Here is a 22,325-nt window from a genome sequence, read left to right as displayed (position 1 = left end):
CTGAAGATGAGGAACACTTAACAACATTAAGCCCTGACTTTCATGAAATCATGAAGGCACTTGAGCTGGAACTTGAAAAAGTAGATCAGCCCAAGTGGTACAGTGTGATGGGTATAAAGCTTCCCTCATTTCTAGCACAACAGGTCCACCAATGCCATACAGTCTGAAGAGCAACCCTGGGGCCCTGCTGCACAGCAATTAGTCTCAAAGGCTAAAATACAGAAAGCCACATTTCTCCTTCTCCTGGACTGAAGATAATTGCATCCTCACACCTTTCTCCACCTTGCTTGGTATACCTACCCTTTGTGGGTATCAGAAAAGAGAATGGTTCAGTTACCTGGAATCTGTGGAAGTCTGCTGGTTTGAAGTCATTGGGCGAACAGCCACACCAGTCAACAATGTGCTTGTACTGACACTTGCAACCAAGTTTACGGTTCCAGTTTGTGATGCGCAGATTGTTGTCCACCATGGAGTCGCAGTACAAGCTATTTTCCAGAACAGTGTGAAAGAAAGACTGAAAAACAGACAGAACACATGAGTACACGCATGATAAATCTCAAATTGTTCCCTAAAACAATTCTCAAACCTTAACCACCAACTTGGTTACTATGGAGTAAAAAGAAGTCTCAGTTCTTGGGTGGGTCTGTGCACCTCCAACACTCCTAAATGCACTGCTGGTTGAATGGGCTTGCACTGAAATACTCAGCTCACCCCAGGCATCAGAAGGACGTTCTGCCTTCTGCAATTACATCTGAAATCATAAGTCTTTATCTGCTGACTCAAGGCAGCAAGGAACTCCTATTGGGCTATCCTAATTATATCTCCATAATATCAGCAATTACATAAATCATGTGTAATGGGGACTGATATAGCAGGTTAACAGGTCAGTGAAGGCAGGGTGATTTTAAGAAGCCAGTCACGTATCTTGCAAAGAAAACCTCGTAGATAGAAACTGTGGAATATGATCAAATTTAGCTCTGTAAGAGACAATTTTAGGAGTAGCAACTTCTCTTTAAAATCAGCAAGATCTATAAATAATCAGCACGACACTAGCATGGCTGGCCCCCCAAATAATCCCCTTACCCTTTTAATGTTAAATGACAGCCCAGTGAATATGGATTTTATGCTTGAACTGTTTAGTTAAACCCATAAAGGCATCCATTCTCATTCAAGCGGGAGGAAGAAAAAAAACCTTACCCAATTACCCATTGCCCTGTGTCCTTTCATAATGATACAGAAATTTCTCTGAGATAATGGATGAAAAGGTTATCAGAGTTGAGAGAAGAGGTGATTTTTAACAGAAACGGGATTAAAGCAGAATTATTCAACATGTGTGTGGAATAATAAACTCCTATCATAAGATGACAATCATGGCGTTCCACTGCAAGCTAACAAGCCTAAATTTGCAAGATCAGACTCATCAATCCCTCACAGTGTTCAGGGGCAAGGAGGAAAGTCGTAAGTGGCTGAAGGTGGACTCTTAAAGAGAACCGTAAGGTGCTGCTAGGATGGCTGCATGTTGCACACCCTGGGAGCACAGCCCTGCGCAATGCTGCTGCCAGGTCTGCACAGCACTGCCTGCTGGGCTCAGCTCTGCCTGGGGACACCGTTTGATGCCTGACACAGTGCCATGCAGAGCCCAGCCTGGTGTGCGTCCCTGACCTGCAGCACTTGTAGCCAGAGCCATCCATGAGTGACAGAGCCGGTCTGCAACCATGCCTTCTAGCGGAGTTTTGAATGGAACAATAAACCTTTGTTTGTAGACTTTTTGTCTTTACACAGAAGGAATGGGTAATAGTGAGCAAAGCTACTTAGGAAGACAATAGGCCAGCTCCAACAGCCCTCAGAAGCGTTGTGGAGAAACAATCTGCACACCCGGCTGGATTTCTGGTTGTTCAGTGACAGATTAATAGGTTCAAAAGTATAAAACAAAGCCACTCCTGGCAAAGATGTCCCACAAACGAACTGCACAAGTAGATCTGACGCTAACAGACTTACTCAGTGAGAGTAGAATTCTCACTGCTCACCGCAGGACGATCCCAAGCCCACTGACATCAGAAAAATCCTCACACTTTGTGTGTGATCTGTGAGACATGGACGAAGCTGCCCTTTAGAAAACAGAGAAGCACCTCTCTGAACTCACCTCGGCAGGCAGCAACGTGTAAGAATAAAACCTCTTCATCTTTGTTACGAGGTCATCGTTGGAAAAAGTGACATACTCCACAAACTTCCTGTTGAGGAGAAACCAGTCCGACCCTCCATCCACCGCGATGCCCTCGGGGATCTTCCTGTCCCCCAGGCGCCACATGTGCGTGTCGCACTCCAGGAACAGCCGGTCCAGTCCCTGTTTTCTAATGAACCTGAGGGAAAGCGAAGCCGGACATTAAACGCTCATCTGTGTTTTGTTATGGGCACTACCTCTACAAATAATGAAGCTACTTTCTCAAACAAAACAGGACCTAGAGGTCACTTGTTTGTACTTCTGCTCTGCTCATAAATAACGCAGAGGGGTTTAATAAATGATTCATTAGTTATATGTTCGGATACAGGGGAAAGAACAACAGATTGCTTTTAAACATCATTTACACCTTTTGCTGTCCTAAGACAAAACTGTGCACATTACAGTGCCCCACGGCACGAAATTCTGCACTGCTCATTAACTCTTTGCAAACCACTGGGGGACCACCGGAACGCAAAGGGGAACTACAACCAATCTGTGCTATCGGCTTCTCCAAATAAACGCGGCGCTGCTGAAAAACAGCTAACTGTACATAAAGGCAAAATGACCAATTACCTTCTATGTTATTATCCCGTGAATTTTTCTACAGGGGTATAGTTAATTAGGAAGAAATACAATTGCATTGCTCTTTGCTGTAGAATGAGTATGTTTGCTTCATTTTCAAGTCTACAGGGAACAATGTTTTGTTTACTGCTGAACCATGAACACGAGGAGCAACCGCAGAACTGCAGTGTTATGGAAATGAATTATTTGAGACCAATGTAATAAGAAAAAGGAGTTGGAAAATCAATCTGTGCTTGAAAACATGCCGGACTGTATGCCCACACGTTTGGGGACTGTCTGACACAGGTTTCTATTTGTTATTCTATTTTCAGAATAATTTCTCCCAAAGGGAAGCAGGACTGCCATGAATTAGCACGGGTTTACCCGGGGGGCTGAGTGCATTAATAAAGGCAAGTCACTGTGCTGAACACATCCCGTGCATTCCAAGGAATAGCAGACAGCGGCTGACCAGGCTGCTTGCAGGAACGAAGACATTCAAGCTAATGGGCCAAGATGAGGGGTCTCGCTCCTTGTAGGCTAATTCCCTGGTTGAAGTGGCATAAAGTGTCAAAGAACCAAAAAAAAATTACGAGAATTATGAAATGTTGTGTATTACTTTTCAAAAAGACCAGAAGACTTCAGGGTCTATCCCGAAGTCCCAGGGATAGTGATGTTTCTCTTCTATTAACACAACCATGCGGACAACGTGTGGATGCGAGTGGCAAAATTTTTCTTTCCTTGAACAAGTTTCTAATTTCATGTTCCATTATGAAGGATAATAGAAAAGTCTTGCAATTTTAATGCAGTGCTCTGGAATGTAATCTTCAAATTCAATATTTATGCAGTTATCTCCAAATCAAATATTAATGTGCCTGAAAGTTCGGTCATTTATTTATTTCCTTCAAAACTAAATACTCATTTGAGTTAATTATTTTAAGAAAATAATAGAATTTTATCGACCATATTTAAACAGGATGTAAAGTTCTTTCCCATGAAGTCATTTCTTCCAACTGCTATCTCTACTGATTTATCATCCTGTATTCACATTTTCTAACAGAAGAGTTTTTGAATTCAACAGAAATCCCCAAGCCAGAAGAATGCCTGACCATTTCAAAACCCCTCGACTCACAACTGTCTCAGCCAGCATTACAAGATGGGGTTTAATAGCTAACAAATCCTCAAACACTTTAGCTCTACTGTCTGAAATTGGGAACAGAAGAACACAGCCATGATCAAAATGAGAAGGTCCCAACAACTCCAGACTCACAGCTTCATGTTTTCCATAATGGTTTAAAGGCTTCTTTTTCTTGTAAACATACACAGTTCTATGTTTTTTTAATGTCTTGTACAAGCAAATCCTGGCATACGGAGCGAAGGAAGACCATTCTTGGTAGCACAAATGTTTTCACAGTAAATCTTAGTCCTAAAATCCTATTCAACAAGGTTATCAGAAGACAGCTAAACGCGCTTTCCAACATCCATCCTCCAGCAAGACAGTGTAGCCCAACTGAAAAGCAGCAAAGCCTTTGGGATCTGCAAAAGCCAACCCTTGTGCTAACGCTTCTTGAGGAATGCTTCCCAGGAACATCTTATCAGGCTCTATATAGCAGCAGCAAACAAATAAGAAAACGGCATATCTCAGAAGGCTCACTCAGCCTGCTTCGCACACAGTTATTACACCTAACAGTGCAACGTGCTGCATAGCAGATGATTTCCTTTTATCTGTGAAGCAGCAATTCATACAAGGAAATCCGAAGTTAGAGCTCTCCACTGGGCAATTGCTTGTTATCCATTTATGCTCCTTGGGAGCCAAGGGGACCCAGCGCAGCTCAGATCTGCCAGAAGCAAAGGGATCCTGCCTGAGGATGCAGTGGGCTGTCTCAGCAAGCCCAGGCTGTGCTGCTGGCATGTGCAGCACAAAGCTGCACACCAAAGTGGAAAAGGTGGATGAGGCTTTCTTTTTTCCCCATGCCCTGCTCCAGGATGACTGATGTTACGGGCTGCTCTGGCAAGAGCAATTTTGGCACTTAGGGAAGAAAGAGCTTACTCTAAGCATACTGGATGTTTCCTGAGGGAAAGCAAAAGGTGCCATTCATATGCCATGTAGGCCTTTCAAGGAAGGAATCAAAACCCCTCCAACGCTATGTTCATAAGGATTCTTCACTAGCCATCCAAGAACGCTTGCAGCAGCCAGTCCTGAAAAGAAAGATAAGGAGACGGAGGGCAAAACCATAACCTACTGATTTGTTTCTATAGCTTAATGCTGCATTTCATCAGTTCCTTGCTATGCCTGCTGCAATACTGAAACAGTGCTTTTCCTAAAGGTATGCCAAGCTTCAGAGAAAGCAACAAAATGCAGAAGTGATGATTCTTCCCTTACGTCTCTCTTTCTTGGGTTTTGTAGGACAGCTAGCAGATACCTCTTGAGAGAGTGTTAAAAAAAGTGCATAAGCAATAGCATTTGATTTCTGTTAGTCAATGTGGACAAGCTCTGGTGCTTTCTGGCATCCTGAACTTCAGGTAATACTGCAGTTGCACTTGCCAGGACAATGACACGGCTGCATCAAAGTATGGGTGGCCAAATGCAATGGAGATTGCCATCAGATGAAGACACTTGACTTTTCCCCTGATCTAAGTGGACAACAGGAGGAAAATGATAATGATATGAAAAGAGAGCCAACCAGGAGAAACTAAAATTAAGATAAAACCAGGGTTAAGAAAAAAGAATCTCATTTTACCTTAGTTCACATAAGGCTCCATCTAAGACATTTTATCCTTATTTTCGCATTAACTCTTGATCAGAAGCCTCCAGCTTTGAGGCAGCTGCATTCTACTCTCAAGTAACTGCAAGCAGTGCATGACAGCAATGCAACTTGCCAGCTGAGCTCCCCAACCAGGCTGCTGAGGGTGTGAACGTTGCTGTTTCTGCACTAACCATACTGGGCTTTACAAGGTTCCCTATTAATATTTTTATATTTAGTTTAAAAAAAAAAACACCACTGGCTGCTACACACTGTGTCACATTTCGTACAGCTAGCTAACTGCCCAGACAATGTAACTCAGGGAACTCCTCTTACTTTGTAGTACATTTAAATATTTATCAACTCATTTCAAATGCGAACCTACGACTGTGCCCCACAGAGCATTTGTAAGACGTTTAGTACATGCTCCTGCAATGTGAATATAAACATGCAGCTAAGCTCCCACAGTATGTTTTCCTTACCAATAAATACTCTGCAGTTACCTACTCTCAGCAGACACCACAAGCAGCTCTTCCCTTTTTGAGCAGATTTCTCCAAGTGGTGCTGCGCACTGCAGTGACACTGACACCTCCACTACTGGATACACTACAAAAGGTCATGCTTTTGTCCTGCTGCTTTCTGCTTTCCAAAGTCCATGAATGAAGGGAACTTTCTGGCAACTGGGTACGCAGGAAGCGCAGAATTCAGAACACTGGCCCTTAAAAAAGGTCAGGGAAGAGCACTGGTATAGATAAAAACAAGAAGAGAGATGAAAAAAGAGGGGGAAATAAAATGTCACCCACTTTCTGATGCGTTTAAATTGCAGCATCCTGAGTGCAAATGTTATAACATGAAAGGCAGAATTATTTCTTATCTTTCTTTAATTCCCTCACTTTGAAAAAATACTATGAACACAGTGCTACCCTATCAATCCCTTAAGCTTTAATGCAAATGCACAAACAAACACCAACAAAATGGGAACGGCTGGATTTGCTTTACTTAGACTCGACTTATTTCACAGGCATAAGCCGAACCCTTAAGTAAGCACACAAATCAGAATGCTTTTAGTAGCTTTGCCCACTGCACTAACTGCTCAGAAGCTGACTAGAACGTTGCTTTTCTAAAATGATCAGTGATGGCCATTTGTCACTCTGTGCCCTACAGGAGAGGAGCACTGGGCCGTGTGGAGCAGCACCAGCCTCAGGACCCGGGGTTCAGCTCAGAGCTAACACAGGTCACATAGCCATGGAAAAGACACACAGCACTAAGAGACACAGAGGCATCAGTTCTGCCATCATTTGGGTGCCATGAGACCAAAAAGCACTACTCAAAGGATTTCCAAATCACCTGCGTAACCAATGTGGTTTCCAACACTCTTAGGCAGTTTTAAATTCAGTGTGCAACAAATCTGTGGCAGACAACAGGTCTGCTACCACAAACGCTGAAGATTTAGCTCTTAACACCGTAGAAGACATGGCACAGGACTTTGACTACTATGTTACACGTCCTTTCTCAAGCAATGGCATCATTATGGAAACCAAACATCCATCAGATTTAGGGTATTCCACAGGAGATGGGCTGCTCGTCGCTGATGGATACAGGTTTTATCTGGCCATTATTCCATATCTACATGGACATAATTGGATTTTTCAAGCTTTGTAATAGAGCCTCATACTCTACATAATTTATTGCTGCTTCTTCATATGCAATTTCCTCATCCTATCCATTTGATACTTTAATCATATCACATCTTCATATGAGATTCAGAAGACATTTCTCATGATACTTTTTTCTTGTCGACCTTTTCCTAAGAGTTAACTTGCACTGGTTTAGAAAAATCTTATTTTCCATCTTTTGGAAATCTCTCAGAGGAGTCTTAAAAAACCTTCATGCTTCTTAACATTTTGATGCTGTGGCTCAGAGAGCAAACTCCTCCAGTGTGCCAAAAATAAGAAAAATTCTAAAATTGTTTTTAGTGTAGGAAAAATCAAGAGTCTATTTTTGCAGTAATGACTCCACTAGGCATTGCCTTGTTTTGACAACAGCCCCATCCAGTCCCCTGTGAGAATGAAGCTCCAGGGGGACTTTCAAGCATTTGCCTCTGCGTTTCCACCACTCCTCAGTTCCACTGTCTCTTAGGAAATGCTGGGACAGCTTTTCCAAGGACAAAAATGTAACAGCTAACTCTCACGACCTGGGAGTTTGCAACTCCAGTGGTTGTTTTGTTTTTAATATAAAAATAATCAAAATATGGAGAAAACTGCACATGAAGAGAGAAGGCATGAATTCACAGACAGACTCAACGACATGAAAGCTGACATTCTGCCATCTGTTTGTCTCTGATAAATGTCTTCTTCAGATGATTTCTTCTCCCCAGCACCCACACGACTAAGCATGCCCACCAGGGAGTGCTGCTGGGGCGGTGCAGCTGAGCTCTAAGTCATCTCATCCATGTGAATCCATGGGGATTCAAACTTTCCAAGTGATGTGGGTAAGTGTGAGTTGCTTCTATGGGTGTCCAAGCTGCCAAATCAGGCTATTCATCCCCGATTCTGTTAACAAGTGGGTAGAACAAGGCCAACAGCATCTGACAAAAAATATTCCCTGCTAATTTCATAAAATGTCTAAGGATCTTGGATGAAGGGACACTAATTTTATTACTTACACCACTGAAAAAAAAAGCATGCAGCTCAACATTCTTAGATAGCAATCAGATTTCTGGTTACTTTACCGTGCCACAATTTTCATCTTCCCACCCTACTCTGAAAGTTATTGCCTTCTTCAGACCTTCCCACGTACTGCTTCTTCCTGAACTTCTGCTTATATATTCTACCAACATTAATAAACTCAACCAAAAAAAAATCCCACTTTTTCCCATGTCAAAGCACGTGGCTGCTTTTATTGCACCTTCCTACCACCTTTTATCTATATCTTTCCTTTGCGTTGGCCGTTTAGCATTGCTTTCAAAAACAGAACAGGATAAAAAGCCCTATGGGGAGGCAAATAGTCAAACTGAAACAGCAAAGGTTTTATGGCATCCCTAACTCACTCCATAAAGCAGTAAGGAACAGATGAAAGTTAGCTGTAACATCTAACATTTTTAAATGCACTCTTTGCATAGAAGATGCATGTTGCTATTTCAGTCGCTACAGCTCACATGCAACTGTGGGGCTGAGCTACTTACAAGCAAAAAATAGATCTTCCCAGTCTGCGTGCTTCAGAATACTGAAGTTTGAAAAAAAAAGAAAAAAACAAAAAAAGCCTGGGAGTGAGATCTGAGCCAAATGAACCACCAAATACTTGGTGTGAGCAGGAAGGGAAGTGATTAAACTGTTCTCACAGCAGAGATAATAAATCCATATTTTCCTAGTATTAAAAAAAAACAACAAACAACACCAGAAGAGAACCCAGGTTCCATTCAAACTGCTGAATTTGCGGTGGCCATTTCTTTAGTTACCTGTTTTCTACTATGAGCTTCAGATTCTGCTAGGATTTAGCAGCATCCAACCTTTGCAGCGTGCTTACAGCACTCCCAAATGATGTTTGCTTCTGTTTGTGCTTTTTTTTTAAAAATGTCATTTTCCTGTCACTGAAGATGTCACATTTCACCATCTCCATATTTCACTACACATCATCCAGGTGCTGTTCCTGGTACTGTGTGCACAACTACTGGCTTGTTCTTTCTCTTTAATAGTGTAAGACACACTGAAAAGAGGAGAAAATGTGTTGTCCACTAAGTGCTATGTAATGAGTCCAGCCACTGTGCGCAATCTCCCCTCACACATCTAGCTCTCTAAGGAAATAATGCTTCCCCAGCTGAGCTAAGGAGCCATTTTCACATCCGTTCCCTTTTTTGAAACTCCTAAATGAAAATCAGAGTGATGCACTTTTTAATGACTTTGGCATAACTAAAAGAAAACTTCTCTCTATAAAAGGAAGCCTGCTTTCTCTCCTTATTTGGCAGTAAAACATGTACTGATTGTGAACACGGCTTGAATACAAAGCACACTGTAATTGAGCTGTGCGAGCATTTCAGCTTTAAGATGGCACTTCTGATCTTTCTTTCTGACCCACAGACACAATTCAGAAAATATGCAGTTTACATTTACAAAGTTTACAAAGCAGATTTAGTCGAAAGGCTTACTTTTTCGGAGTAGTATTCACTCACAAATTAAAATAGAAAGCAGCAGTGATTTTTATATGCTGAGTTCCTGTGTTATTAATTTACCAGGTTTTGAGAGAAAAGCCTCAGAACAGAAGTTATCGCTGTACATGTGGCACCAGTCGGTCAGGCGCAGTATCCTCTCCCTTATCATCCCTTCAGCTAGACATTTTAAAGAAAAAGCCCTGTTAAGTCTGCTTAGAGACAGGATGTCCCTGGGCAAAGTTTTCTCCGATTGCCCTCTAAGTTAGAGATTGGTTTGTGTCTTAAATCCCAAATTGGTCCTGTTTTCTTTTATCTTTCTTTCTTTCTTCTTTTTTTTTTCTAGGCTGTAGCTTCTCTCTTCAGCTCTTACAGAGCTCCTGTTCATACCATTTGCCCTGCTGGATACTTGTTTCACACAGGGTTGTGGCAAGGCAGAGTAAATAGTAACATTTAAAGAATGACCAGACAAAGGATTTCCTGATTCCTGCCTACAGAGCTAAACCTCACCAGTATGACCATAGCTCAGACACCGTGAGCATAAAATAAAACTCAGTTGGAAACTGTGTGCCAAACGGTTGTGGCAGACAGTGCATTTAGACACAACTGAGTAACTGGAACACTAAAATTGAAAGATCAGGCTGGAAATTCACCTACTATACGAGCAGGGGTCTAACTGCTTTTTGATCAGCTTCTGACACTCATGGAATTAACATTTACTGAATGCCAATATTAATCAAAGGTCTCTGGCTGCTGGCCTGTGTCCTGTCCCTTCAGATATCTCGAGCATGCAGGAGGGGAGCCAGCCTATCTCCCCAGTAGAAATTCTGGGGAGCTGCCAAGGGGTGACATGAAGGGATCCATTCATCCAGCAGCCAGAAGCAGGAGTGCTTATGGGACTCATGGAGCACACAGACAGAGGAAGGCAGAACTCTGTGTCCCACGTGATGCTCCCTGATGCACAGAGAGGTTTTGTTAGAAATCCAGGAGAAAAACCCCAAAACTTGGTGATGTGCTGTAATGGGGTACAAGGTATTTAACTATTCATAGAGTCAAAGGGAACCAATGAATTAATAAATGGATGGTTATTGCTTTGAGTAGAGGGCAAGTGACACATTAACTCACTTTATTACTAAATTAATACTAGATTTATGTGCTTAATTGATCTAAATTGCTCTAACCTAGCTGAAGCTTCGTGCTTAGTTAATGACTGTTTACATGGGTTGACAGTGACAGGACAAGACCGACTGCACCTCCCTGGCCACTGCTTCTTCCTCCTTTACTCAGCCCCACTGCTGACCACTGCTGCCAGCAGAGCTGAGCCTGCCAGTCACTCTGACACTCTGCATTTCCCAGGCTGAAGAATTTCCTGTGAAAACTGCTGACTCTAATTTAAATATTATCCCCCACAGTTTTTTACTACGTGCTACAGAATTTTAGCATGCATCATGAAAGCTCATGAGGACTCCATTCAAACCAGAGCATGACAGAATTGATAAATCCAATGACAAAAGCAAGAACTGTCAAGAAGAGAAACCTGTGAGTTATTCTACCCACCCTCAGCACTGAACATGCGATGTGATGTCTCACATTCTCTCTACACTTTATCTGAACCCAGTCTTACAGCACGCTTGACATTTTACAGAATAAAGAGATTACCTGCTGACCCAGGCAGAATAAAAAAGTATTTTCAGGTGCAGAGTTACTGGGACTCAGCATATGGAGTTGCTGGAGCTGATGTAGGATTGGTTACGTAGTATGAAAATACCAATAATAAGGAAAAGAGAAGCATCACAGTCAGACGGTAAAGCTCTTTGAGCTACAGATGCTGTTTGAAGCCCTGGAAATGTGGTGCTTGGTCACTACTCCTCCCTGAAAGCAAAAGCTGATGCGTTGTGGGCAAGAGCACATCTGCCTTCCTTCAAGACTCACACAGGGTGGATGAAGAGGAACACTATTCTGAGATCTTGAAATCATAGGGATCACAGAACCCTCAGCTATCACCCCCAGCCCTGCTAGCATGTGCAGGCTGGCCCAGAGCTCATGGAGACTCGCTGCCTGCACAAGACTTTCCTTCAGGCCCCTTTGGAAGTTTTACTATTTCTGATAAACCACCTCTGTAAGAGTGGTCAGCAAGGGGTTGTGCAGATCTGGAGCAAATATTCTGGACTAATTCCAAAGTACCACTCCCAAAACAGCCATCCATGTTAGACCACAAGCAAGGAGCAAGCATGAACTGCTTCACGCCTTTTTCCCTACCAAAGCATCTTTACATCTGACCATCAGGAAGAGCCACCCTGGATCAACAACCATTCTCAGGTAGGGGCTCCTCCTCGCCCACTTCCTCTTTGCTGGAGCAGGGATTTCTCCACTCAGTTGCTACACAGAAGCCCAGTGCTGCAGGTCAAATAGCAGAGTGAAGAGCCGGCTTACCTTGCGTTGTCCCTCCCGTGTGACTTCAAGAAGTTCATGTCGCGGTATCTGGACAGGAATGCTACGAGCTGGTCATTTGTTCTGTGAGAGAAAGAACAAAAGGTGAACAATCACATGATGAAAAGTACCATCTTTAGAGCGCTTTATGCACTTCTGGTTCTCATTTGGAAACCCTCTGCAGAATGAAGCAGTTACTGAAAAACTTAAATCCTTCTGCTAAGCTCCACTGTCCTCCTGTACTGAGCACAGTGTGCTTGGAAAGAAGCAATATTAAAAATCACATCAAATCTTGGCAGATGTTTTCAGTATTGGAACAGAGCACATATTGAGAAATACTGCTCAGCACTTTTCAAGTATGAAAATCCAGCTGTGAGAAAACTGGACCGATAGTTCCCTTTTACATGCTTTGCTAGTTCGGTCTCAGGGAACTTGGTGAAGTATCTACTGGCATTTTCTTTGTTTCAGTCTTTGTCCTAAAGAGACCACAGCTGGAATGCAGAAAGCAGGAGAACTTGGTTGTCAAAATCCCAATAAAATTAATAGGAACAAAGGAATTCAGAAGGTTAATTCCAGTTCATGCAACTTGCAACTCAACACTGGCATTTTCAGAATTTCAGCTGACACGTCCAAGAAGGTACATCTGCATGGCAGCTTTTGTGGTCTGGTTATTTCTTTAACAATGGAGCAAAAATGTCCTCTGTTTACCTAGGTCAGCATATTGTAGGAAAAGAGAAGAAATCATATTAAAAAGATCTTCACCCTTTGGTTTGCATTCAAAAACTCATTATAGGTACAACAGTTGTTAAGGCAATGGTCTGTAAATGAACTTGATAGCAGAAAAGCTAAGAAAATCAGCTGTCAATAGAATTGTAACTTGGAAACATTTTATTAGTATAAGCCCTAGAAAATCAAGTGAAACAAGATTATTGTACCACATGCATTTAACTTCTGGGGTCGGTCTGCAACAACTCGGAAGTGTTATCAGACTAGTAACCTATTTCCATATCTAAAAACCCAATTTCGTGTTGTCATAAATAGCATTACCTCACTGAACTTATAAGTAAAGAACAAGTTAGCCACTGATTTTATCTGGACCAAATGGAGAAGGTTCTGTCCATCGACTGGCCTGTGTGACCAGGCTGAGCAGCCTCACACCCTCCTCCTATGCTCACTTGTGTATGCTTTACTACCTCCCAGGGTCAATCCCTGCATCTCAATTTTGGCAACCTCAGAAAACTGCTTTCTGTATAGTGAGCTGTGCAGATTTTCACATTTGCTGCTCCAGTGATTCCCCATCTTACTGGGATGAATAGGCATTTAGTGAATTTACTTAGCAATGCTTCCACATGAAATGGTTTCAATGGCTGACATCTTTGGGTGAGTTTCTAGGCAAAAGCTGGCACGCAAAGATGATCTTTAGAAATATAACCAAGTTGGGAAGTATTTGAGTTTTAATCTTCTTACAGGACAAAAATCAAATCAACCGAAGCAATAGCCCACAACACTTAATAAAACATCATTTATGGATTGCTTACCAACTTATACTGGGCTATTCAGTGGTGCTCCATTGAATGCCTCTGGGCTCAGGGCTGTCATATGAGCTTTTTAGTCATTTCCACTTTTTAGGTACTTCTTATAAAAGCCCATATGGCTTTTAGTTCTCAAAAAATTAATAATTGATAACTTTCCACTCTTTGAAAACTCTGGTGGCATCATCTGTAAAATATGTATTTTTGGAAAAAACTCCCCATAGGATTTTATTAAGTATGCTTCTTTTCATGTGTTGACAACATGGAAATAAAACATCACATTTCCATTTGGTAAAACACTTGAGTTATTTGACATTCAGTTTCATGCAGTCAACCAATTCCTTGCTCAGTATGGGAGCACACTGAATTTCTATTAAGCTTTCATTCAAACCACTTCTTCTGGCCCAGACACCATGAGGACGCTGCACATCACCTCCAAGTTATTCCACCACACCACATTAAAGAGAAAACCAAGGGTATTCAGCACACCATAGATGCCTCTTCATGTGCAGGGGCAGCACCGTCACAGAGCCGGCAGCACTGGTTATTTACAGCACCCCCAGCACCCTGTGAGAAATACTAAAGGCATGAGCCTCTGCTTCATCTGAGTGAAGCAATGGAAAGCTGAGACTTCCAACCATAGACATCACTGGGAGTAACATCATCAGCACAATGCCAAATTAATTTCTACTCTAACTCCACACAATTCAGGGCAATTCACTGAGCACAAACCTGGCAAAAAAAATCTCTTGCTAACCACCACAGTGTAACAGAAAGCAACGAGAGCAACACATTTCCAGTGCTTCCTTCCTAGGGAGGAAATCAGAAAGTTGGGATAAGGGAGAGTATTTTTGTGCTAATGTGCACACTAGTACACGTATTACATTTCTATCAGTCTCCCCAGTGTGCAGCAGCATGAACACGATGTAAGAAGTCTTTCCAGAGTCGGTGATGAACGCACTCACACAGCTCCCACTTCTATTTCCTTTTGTTATTGTGCTCATTTGGAGGGCGAGGTGTCAGGGGAAAGGATTAGTTAACTGAGCACCTGTATGGTGAGTGGGGAGGGAGGGTGATGTGGGAATGGAGGGCAGAGGAAATGTGCTCACTGACAGGTGCGTGGCACACTGAGCGAGATGTGAAACCGAACCTCTCGTGAACTCAACATGTGGAGAGAGAATTTAGAGGAGGTCCATGAAAAGGAGACAAGTGGAGAAGAATGAAGAGGAAACAAAGCATTTCTGACATCACTGATGGAGATTTAGGGTCACGCAAGAGCAGGACTTCCAGCTGGAATGGTGAGATCCACCAGAGAGGGTTAGGACCAACACGATGGTTAGAGATCCAAGAAATAGAGAGGTGAGATGTACAGCAGGAATGGAGCTCAGAGAGACTGCCAAAGGAAAGCAAAGCCAGCTTTTTCTCACGAGCATCCCTAGTGTAGGGTTCAGGTGTCTGAGGGTGTAAGCAGTCACCAGGGTCTCAAGTATACAGACACGCTTCGCACTGCAGTACATTCAGAAAACAACATGTGCACTGGGAAATGAACTGGAAAATGGGAAAGAAACCCAGAAAGAAACTTAGTGCTGGCGCTGTCGGGAGGCCGACCTTCCCAGGGGCAGCACGAGCATCTCCCCATGCACGGCCACAGCACAGTGCTGCACAGAACAAAGGGCAGTGCTGGTTTTAAACAAATCTTCCCAGTCCTGGTGACTAATCCATGCAAAGAGCATAGATTCCCTTAGTTTACAGCTGTGAAAATAGATTAAGAAAAGTCTCTGGTGAATCTGAGAGAAAGAAAACAAGCAATTGTTATGTTTGGAAGACAGTGAAGTCTAACATAAATTTCCTTGATTCAGCAAAGTGCTTTAACGCATGGACAACCCGAAGGATGTAAAGAATAGCATCTTCTTCAATGATCATAAGCCAAAACTTACACAACTGCTTAACAACATGACTTACATTAATCAAATGCTCAGAAACTTTTGGCAGCACACGTATATGGGAACAATATAGTTTGATTCTGTGTAGGAATGTACCTCTGTTTCTGGGCACTGCCTGCCCAGGCTGAAGTGGAGATTAACAGCCTTATCACCAAGTGGGAGCAGTCTGCTCACATGTGACACAATGTGCTGTGCTACCAGGACCAGCCATTAATGTGGATCTCACACAGAATCACAGAACTGGAGGAGCTGGAAGGGACCTCTGGAGATCATCTAGTCCAACCCCCTGTTCAAGCAGGTTCCCTACAGGAGGAGACCTGTTTTTCTCCCTGCGTATGTCAGAGCCTTATTGCCATTCTGACCATAGAGAATTCATCTGTCCTGCACTAGAACTTGCTATATCTAACTTTAATTTTGACAATAATCAGTGTTTTAAAATAAGTTCTGCTATGAGAGCAGAAACGATTAAGCTCTAAGTTAGTGACTATGCTGAGGCCCATTTGCAAACACTGCAGTGATACCAGAAGGTTCATCACGTGTAATTGTAACTGACATTCATGGCACCCATAACTCACCTGGTAATTCACAGAACACAAAGGAAAATGTTTCCTGACCTGGAAATCTCACAGGATAGAAAAAGCATTAAATAGATCATTAAAGACTACCTAAGACCACAGTCCTCAACAGACAGGAATACTCATCTCAAGACGCTGAACAGAAGTATTGGCTGAACTCGGTGCAACATCACATTGAGAGCTGGCTGCAAGACTGCTCATATCAGCCCACGAACACCCCTTACTGCTGGCAGCCAGTTCCACACCCAAGGAAAATGCTCCACTGAGGGATAAGGCAGTGATGCTTACAGCAAAATGATAAAAGCATGTGGACGCAAGCAGAACAATAAAGAAAACCACTTTCTGTTGCACAGTCCAATTTTGGGACCCTGCACACCCCACCTGGCCATCACATTTTGGGACCCTGCACGCCCAGCCTGGTCACCACATGGTGCTGCCAGCCCATCCCTCTCCCCAGCTCCAGCACTACCTTTGCAAGGGGAGCGCCAGAGAATCAGGCAGCATCAAGGAGAGATGACTCCGCTGTCTAAAAGCACAGGGGAAGGCTATACTTAGCCCTTGCTATCAGTCACAGAACAAATATTAGCGTTTGCTCAGAGAAGCCGATTCCCCTAAGACCAGTCATTCATAAAACACAGCATAAAAATGAGAGCGACAGAGAGGATTTCAGAGGCCAACTGCATGCAGAAGGCTGCAGGTGACTATTAACACCTCTGCTTTTACAGCAGTGTTGTCTTTAGCTGTTTGTTTTGTCTTTCAAGCTGTGACTAGCAGAGGAGCAGGTGGCAGAGGAGCAGCAGCTGGGCTGAGCAGGACCTGCCGCGTTGGGGTGCTCCAGGTGCCGGGCGGTCACAGCTTGGCCACTGCTGGGTGGCCCCCCAGGTTCTCTATGAGCAACACAGTCACCTTTGCAGCACTTTCAATTACTGCTTTCCATTCAACCACATTCGGTCTCCTACAGAAAAGAACTAACAGAGTCACAGAGGAGGAGATAAAGTCTTCTTTAAATGTCACATAGCTGAATAAACCCAGTGAGAGAACAGATACGTCTGGGCACAAAAGAGAGAAGAAGAACAAACTCCATTTTCTGTTCCTAAGACACTGCGTAACACGTGTTATACAAATTCAGTTCTTCAGATGTCATCCACCAACCAAATAAATAAGAAGCCCACCATTGACAAGCAGTGGCGCATGCTTAAAATGAGCATCCTGGAGAGACCATATATAACAGAATTCCACCCAGCATTAATGAACAAATGTGATTAAAACTATCTGCAGCTCTGGACTGCAGCCAAAGCGCTGCCAGCACTATTTGATATGCAAATACTTAAAACATTTGCTGTGTGCACAGTCGTCGATGCAAAGGCTCTATAGAGGGTTCCTTCATCTAATTAGAGATATTGGCTTAGCAAACTTTGGAGTTTATAAAAACCCTCAATGTCTCATTATTCTTTTAAAATAGAATATTCATTTGTTTGGAATGTTTTCCAGCTATATCCCATGAAGCCTCAAAATGCCTGTGGCTAATGAAAAACGCCAGCCCCGTATCAGCTAATAAACCCTTGGGCTTTTATGATAACAAAATACTCTGCATACACTCATTAAAACTTTTTAACTTGCTGCTTTTGACTTTCTTTAGCTGTTTGCTAGGTTTAAAGTAATCTACTCAATTTCCAATTATTTTATAGTGCAATTTCATCAGAAGCATTTAAATTATAGAGGATCTTATCAAACACACCACATTACAGCACAGTTGCTGTGCTGCTGATCCAGTGAGGCACTTAACAGCGTGTGTTTAACCATAGCACACTTGTGGCTCTTCTGAAACGGTGCTGCTCCCATGCTTGTAGTCTCAGCAATTGCTTCAAGTCTGCATGTGCACCTTTTAGGAAGCAACATGTGCAACGATTACACATAGCATTATCAGCTAGGAGCTGTCCTTGAATTCAACTGAGATCTCTTGGATGCATCAGTGCTAAGGAGGCTTTTCCATGGTGCTCAACCCAGTTGCTCCTTGGTTTGTCCACCTCCGCCCTGGATATATCACATGGCTCCACGAATACCCCTACAGTCATTGCCACAACCAAATGATTTGCTCAGATCCCATGTTCTGAATGCCCCTACCACTGTACCAAGAAGTAAAGAAGTAAGGAAAGCACTGCACTGCAGTGCTGTGTAATATGCAGCTGTTGTCTCCAATTTTCAAACAACATATGTATTCCACAACAAAATTAGGAGATGCGTTGCTTAGAATACTGTTTTCCCTTCATACATTTATCTCTACGCAATCTCTAGGCCTAATTATATGTACGCTTAAAAATACAAATGGAACAGAAGCTTCTGAAGATCCTTCCAAATGTGCAACAGCACAGATAAGACACTTGCAAAACCATCAAAGAAAGCCAACCCCAAGCAGCACAAACACCTTCCTGAACCACCTGGTGTTCAGACATTCAACTCAGAGGCATTTTGCTGGAAAGGAAGGAAACATTTCACCCTAATTTGTTCAACAATTTATTATGTATTTTTCTTCCAGTTTATGAATGATCAGCACATCACGGCTGGTATCATTTGTGGTTCTTTTTTTTTCCCTTCTTGCTAGCCCAGAACTTGAGTGCCTTCCAGACAGCCTTTGCTGAAAAGGTCCATTAACTGCTTATTTCCAACAAATATTTTTAAGTTAATGCATAGACATGTGTCTGACGTAGATAAGGGCCAGGAAACTTGTTAGAGGTATGTACTGTTGCAAATCAAAACTCCAATCCCACTACATTCAGAAGAGGTGTCAGTTTAGTTGAACTGACTGTACAGAAGAAAGCGCAAACATTTCCATTGGTGGCAAAAACTGTTTATCAAGCCCCAGTGGCAGTCCCTTAATTCATATTTGGTAAGTAAAATAATGCAGATCGGAGAAGAGAAAAATACTGCAGTGTGGGGTTCACACACTTCTAATCAGGCCTGATCCAGGCTGCCGGGACTACTGGAAGTTTGCAGCCCAGACCCCACGCTGATTGGGCTGGGAAGGAATGCTGCAGGACTGTGTGCACAGCCTGGAAATGGCCTAAAATGGGCACTGTTCTACCATTCTGACAGCTGCTCTCTTCTCTTTGCTTACGTGTTTCACAGCAGGTAGTGCTCCATAGGAAAAGTTCTGAAGCACCCATTTTCTCCCCACAAGCCCTATTTATTAACATGCCCAAGTGATGTCACTCCATGACTCCTAACAGTTGCTGAAACACCTCCACCAAGAAGTGTTTCCAACTATTTTTCACAAAGCTGCCTTTACCTAGCATCACAACAAGGCGTTCCATTACTAAACTGCCTCAATGCAGAGGTCAATAGAGAGAAGCACCCTATTTAACAAGCTAACAAACTCAGTCCTGATGGATCAAACCAGAGCAGCCTCCTATTGATTTGTGAACAGAATTTGCAAGGACACAGCACCACAAAGAGTTAAAACACACACCACCATCCTGTGCTGAATTAAAAAAAGAGAACTGAGCTCACTTTATATATCTGCTGAAAAGCATTAAAAAAAAAAAAAAAAGTGTGAGAAATTTTCCTAATCCAGGGATATTTCATGATCAGAACCAAATGTAGTAGATTTTTAGGTTTTTTAGGTTTATCAGAGTACTGGGATTTCATGCAGCATAGAACAATGTCCTGCTTTGTGCTCTTCCAGGGTTTGGCTGCCACAGCATATTCATGCAGAGCCCCATCTGCCTACATGAAACATCCCATTTGGATGAAAACAATAATCACTGATTAAGTGGAGTGAGCGGCAGAAATGATCAACAAGTCCATTACTCAAATTAGTGAGACTTCGGTTAAAAGGAAAAAAAAAAAGTCTCAATATTGGGCTGAGTGGGATCCTTTTGTTTGTGTACGCTGTACATATTTTATGCTGCGTATCTTACATTCAGCAATTCTTTTTTCACAAACTTCAAAATTAAATTATCAGCATCTCAGCATAAAAGAGAAGAAATTAAATAGGAGCCTAAATTTAAGGCAACTTCACTTTCCTACCTAATTTATACATTCCTTCATCCAACTGAATTTTATTTGGGCAAGTTGGTAACAAAAATGATTCTCTCATTGTGATTATAGTAAAAAATGCTCACTTTCTTCTACAAAAGGGGGAAGGGCCTGTGCATGGCATACACCGCAGGTACAAGGGGTACCTGCTGCTGTAGTGCTCCTGCCACCCACTGTGCTGCTGACCCAATGCATCTCACTGGCAATGAAACCCCAAGAGCTCACACCAACCTTGCAAGCAGCAGCAAACCTGAGACCACCATCACACTGCTGGAAGTGGGAGCAGAACACCCCGAGAGGCACAGCTCTGTCACCCAGTATTTACATTGGGTCTTGCCTACCTCCCTGGTTAATTTGCGACATAAACCTGCAAAAAACTGCCAGCATAGTTCTACACAGCACTGAGAGTGGCAGTGGGAAAGATTTACCTATGCAAAGAAATCCTTTAGAGCAGCCCACTCTTTCCAAGGAATAGGCAAGATAGAACATAAACTCATTCCTGATGAACTTGATCCCCTGAACATGGGTTATCTCGAGGAACACACCTGGGCCCCAAGGCACAGGAGGCACCCATGTGCCATCAATGCAGCTGGCCTCCCTCTGGCCAGCCCTGCTGCTGAGGCCCTTTCACAAACCCTGGTTAAAAGCAATAGGAGTTCTACTTTGGAAGCTCCTCGTGGGCCTGCCACTCCCTTTGATCCCTGAGCTGCTGAGCAACCTGTCGGAGCGCATCAATTCAAAGGACCAGAAGGCAAAATGGGGAAAACGGGGTCAGGCTAATGGGATTTAACATTAATTCCACACTGAGTCTGAGAAGATGGAAGAACAGGGCCTGGAGGGTAAAAGGGATAATGAATGAGAGCTGATGGAAGGAAACTTAATTGATTTTAACAACGGAAAGTCACATTTTGTTACCTTTATTTGGGTTGAGCAATAATCTTATTTTGACAATTTGGGCCAGCTGATGACCTGCCCTACTCTTTGGAGTACGGCAGTGAGGAATGCAGCACTGGGATGATGGGCATGAACATCTAGCAGAGAGCAGGAAATGTCAAAGGCACCGTCTGGCTTCATCAGCTGGTGTCACTGGGGCTGGAGAGAAAATAGCTGGGGGGTGGAAGGCTGCTATTCGCACTCACTTAGAGCCACAACCAATGAAGTCTTGTTTCATCCGGAGAACCAGTGCTTCACCTCAACCTAAGAAAGAACTTCAGATGCCCAAAGAATGCATTGTAGCAAGTTTACTTGCTAAAAATTACTTTGTGGAAGCAAACTTTCAAACAAAGACCGATTCAGTATTTGGAAACAACCTGGCCCCAAACCAGCTCCTAACACTCTGAAGAGTGCAATTACCCTGACGAAAGGTTGAATGATGGATATAATTGACCTGTGTGCTGCAGAGTGGAATGCCTACTGCAGTGAACCATTAAGGGTCTCCTCTCCTGAGATCAGCCTGGAATTAAAGTGCAGTCACAAACACAGTCAGCTGTATTCAGCACCACCTTGTCACTCGTGTATATAGACGGAGAAGTATCATACTAATGTGTTGTGACTGTGCAGGGCAAGCAGAAATGAAGTACTCAAACGTAACACAAGACTGTAACAGCCAACAAGATGTTAATTCTACCTGGATGGCACAGCAAGCGGAGGTCCTGAACTTCTGCTCTAGGACATGCCAGGCCAAAGCTTCCATGGTACCTCAAAATGTAAAGTTCTGATTAATCAGCACAGCAAAAATAAATTATCTTGGGAGAAAGAAATGCATTCTGCAGCATGTCCCAAATGATCTGTTACTCCAAAGCAGCTGTAATTCTGTTGTAAACTATTTCCTTCAATCAGCCCTTCCGCTCATTCATATGCGGTGAATGAGCACATACAAAATGTCAAAGCACATAATTTAATTCTACAAGACCCGAATTTATATATAAATTGGCAGAAAAATCTTTAACGTCAATTACCACTCAACTCGTGTACATTTTTAGCCCTATTTTGATGGAAAACAGTTTACCTATTCCCTCTCCTTTCTGTTTCAGCATCACCACTGAAAGGCTGAACTGAAACAACCCTTTGCTCACCCCTTCGTGGCCCCTTAGCATTTAAGAGTGACTTGGGAAAGGTAACGGCGCATCTTGCTGCTTCATCT

General features: G+C 42.9%; 1 protein-coding gene across 1 annotated transcript in view; it reads right to left on the bottom strand.

Annotated features, from left to right (window-relative positions):
- The window catches only part of XYLT1 (xylosyltransferase 1), an 86,596-nt gene that overhangs the window by 28,398 nt on the left and 35,873 nt on the right, over positions 1-22,325 (bottom strand). The window contains exons 5-7 of the mRNA XM_031555777.1: positions 12,101-12,181; positions 2,144-2,360; positions 338-514 (exon numbers count right to left, since the gene is read on the bottom strand). Of these exons, the coding sequence (XP_031411637.1) occupies positions 338-514; positions 2,144-2,360; positions 12,101-12,181 (475 nt within the window). The remainder of the gene's footprint in view (positions 1-337; positions 515-2,143; positions 2,361-12,100; positions 12,182-22,325) is intronic.

This window comes from Meleagris gallopavo, chromosome 16, assembly GCF_000146605.3.
Source record: "Meleagris gallopavo isolate NT-WF06-2002-E0010 breed Aviagen turkey brand Nicholas breeding stock chromosome 16, Turkey_5.1, whole genome shotgun sequence".
NCBI classification, from domain to species: domain Eukaryota; kingdom Metazoa; phylum Chordata; class Aves; order Galliformes; family Phasianidae; genus Meleagris; species Meleagris gallopavo.
This window is presented reverse-complemented; position numbering and strand designations above follow the sequence as displayed.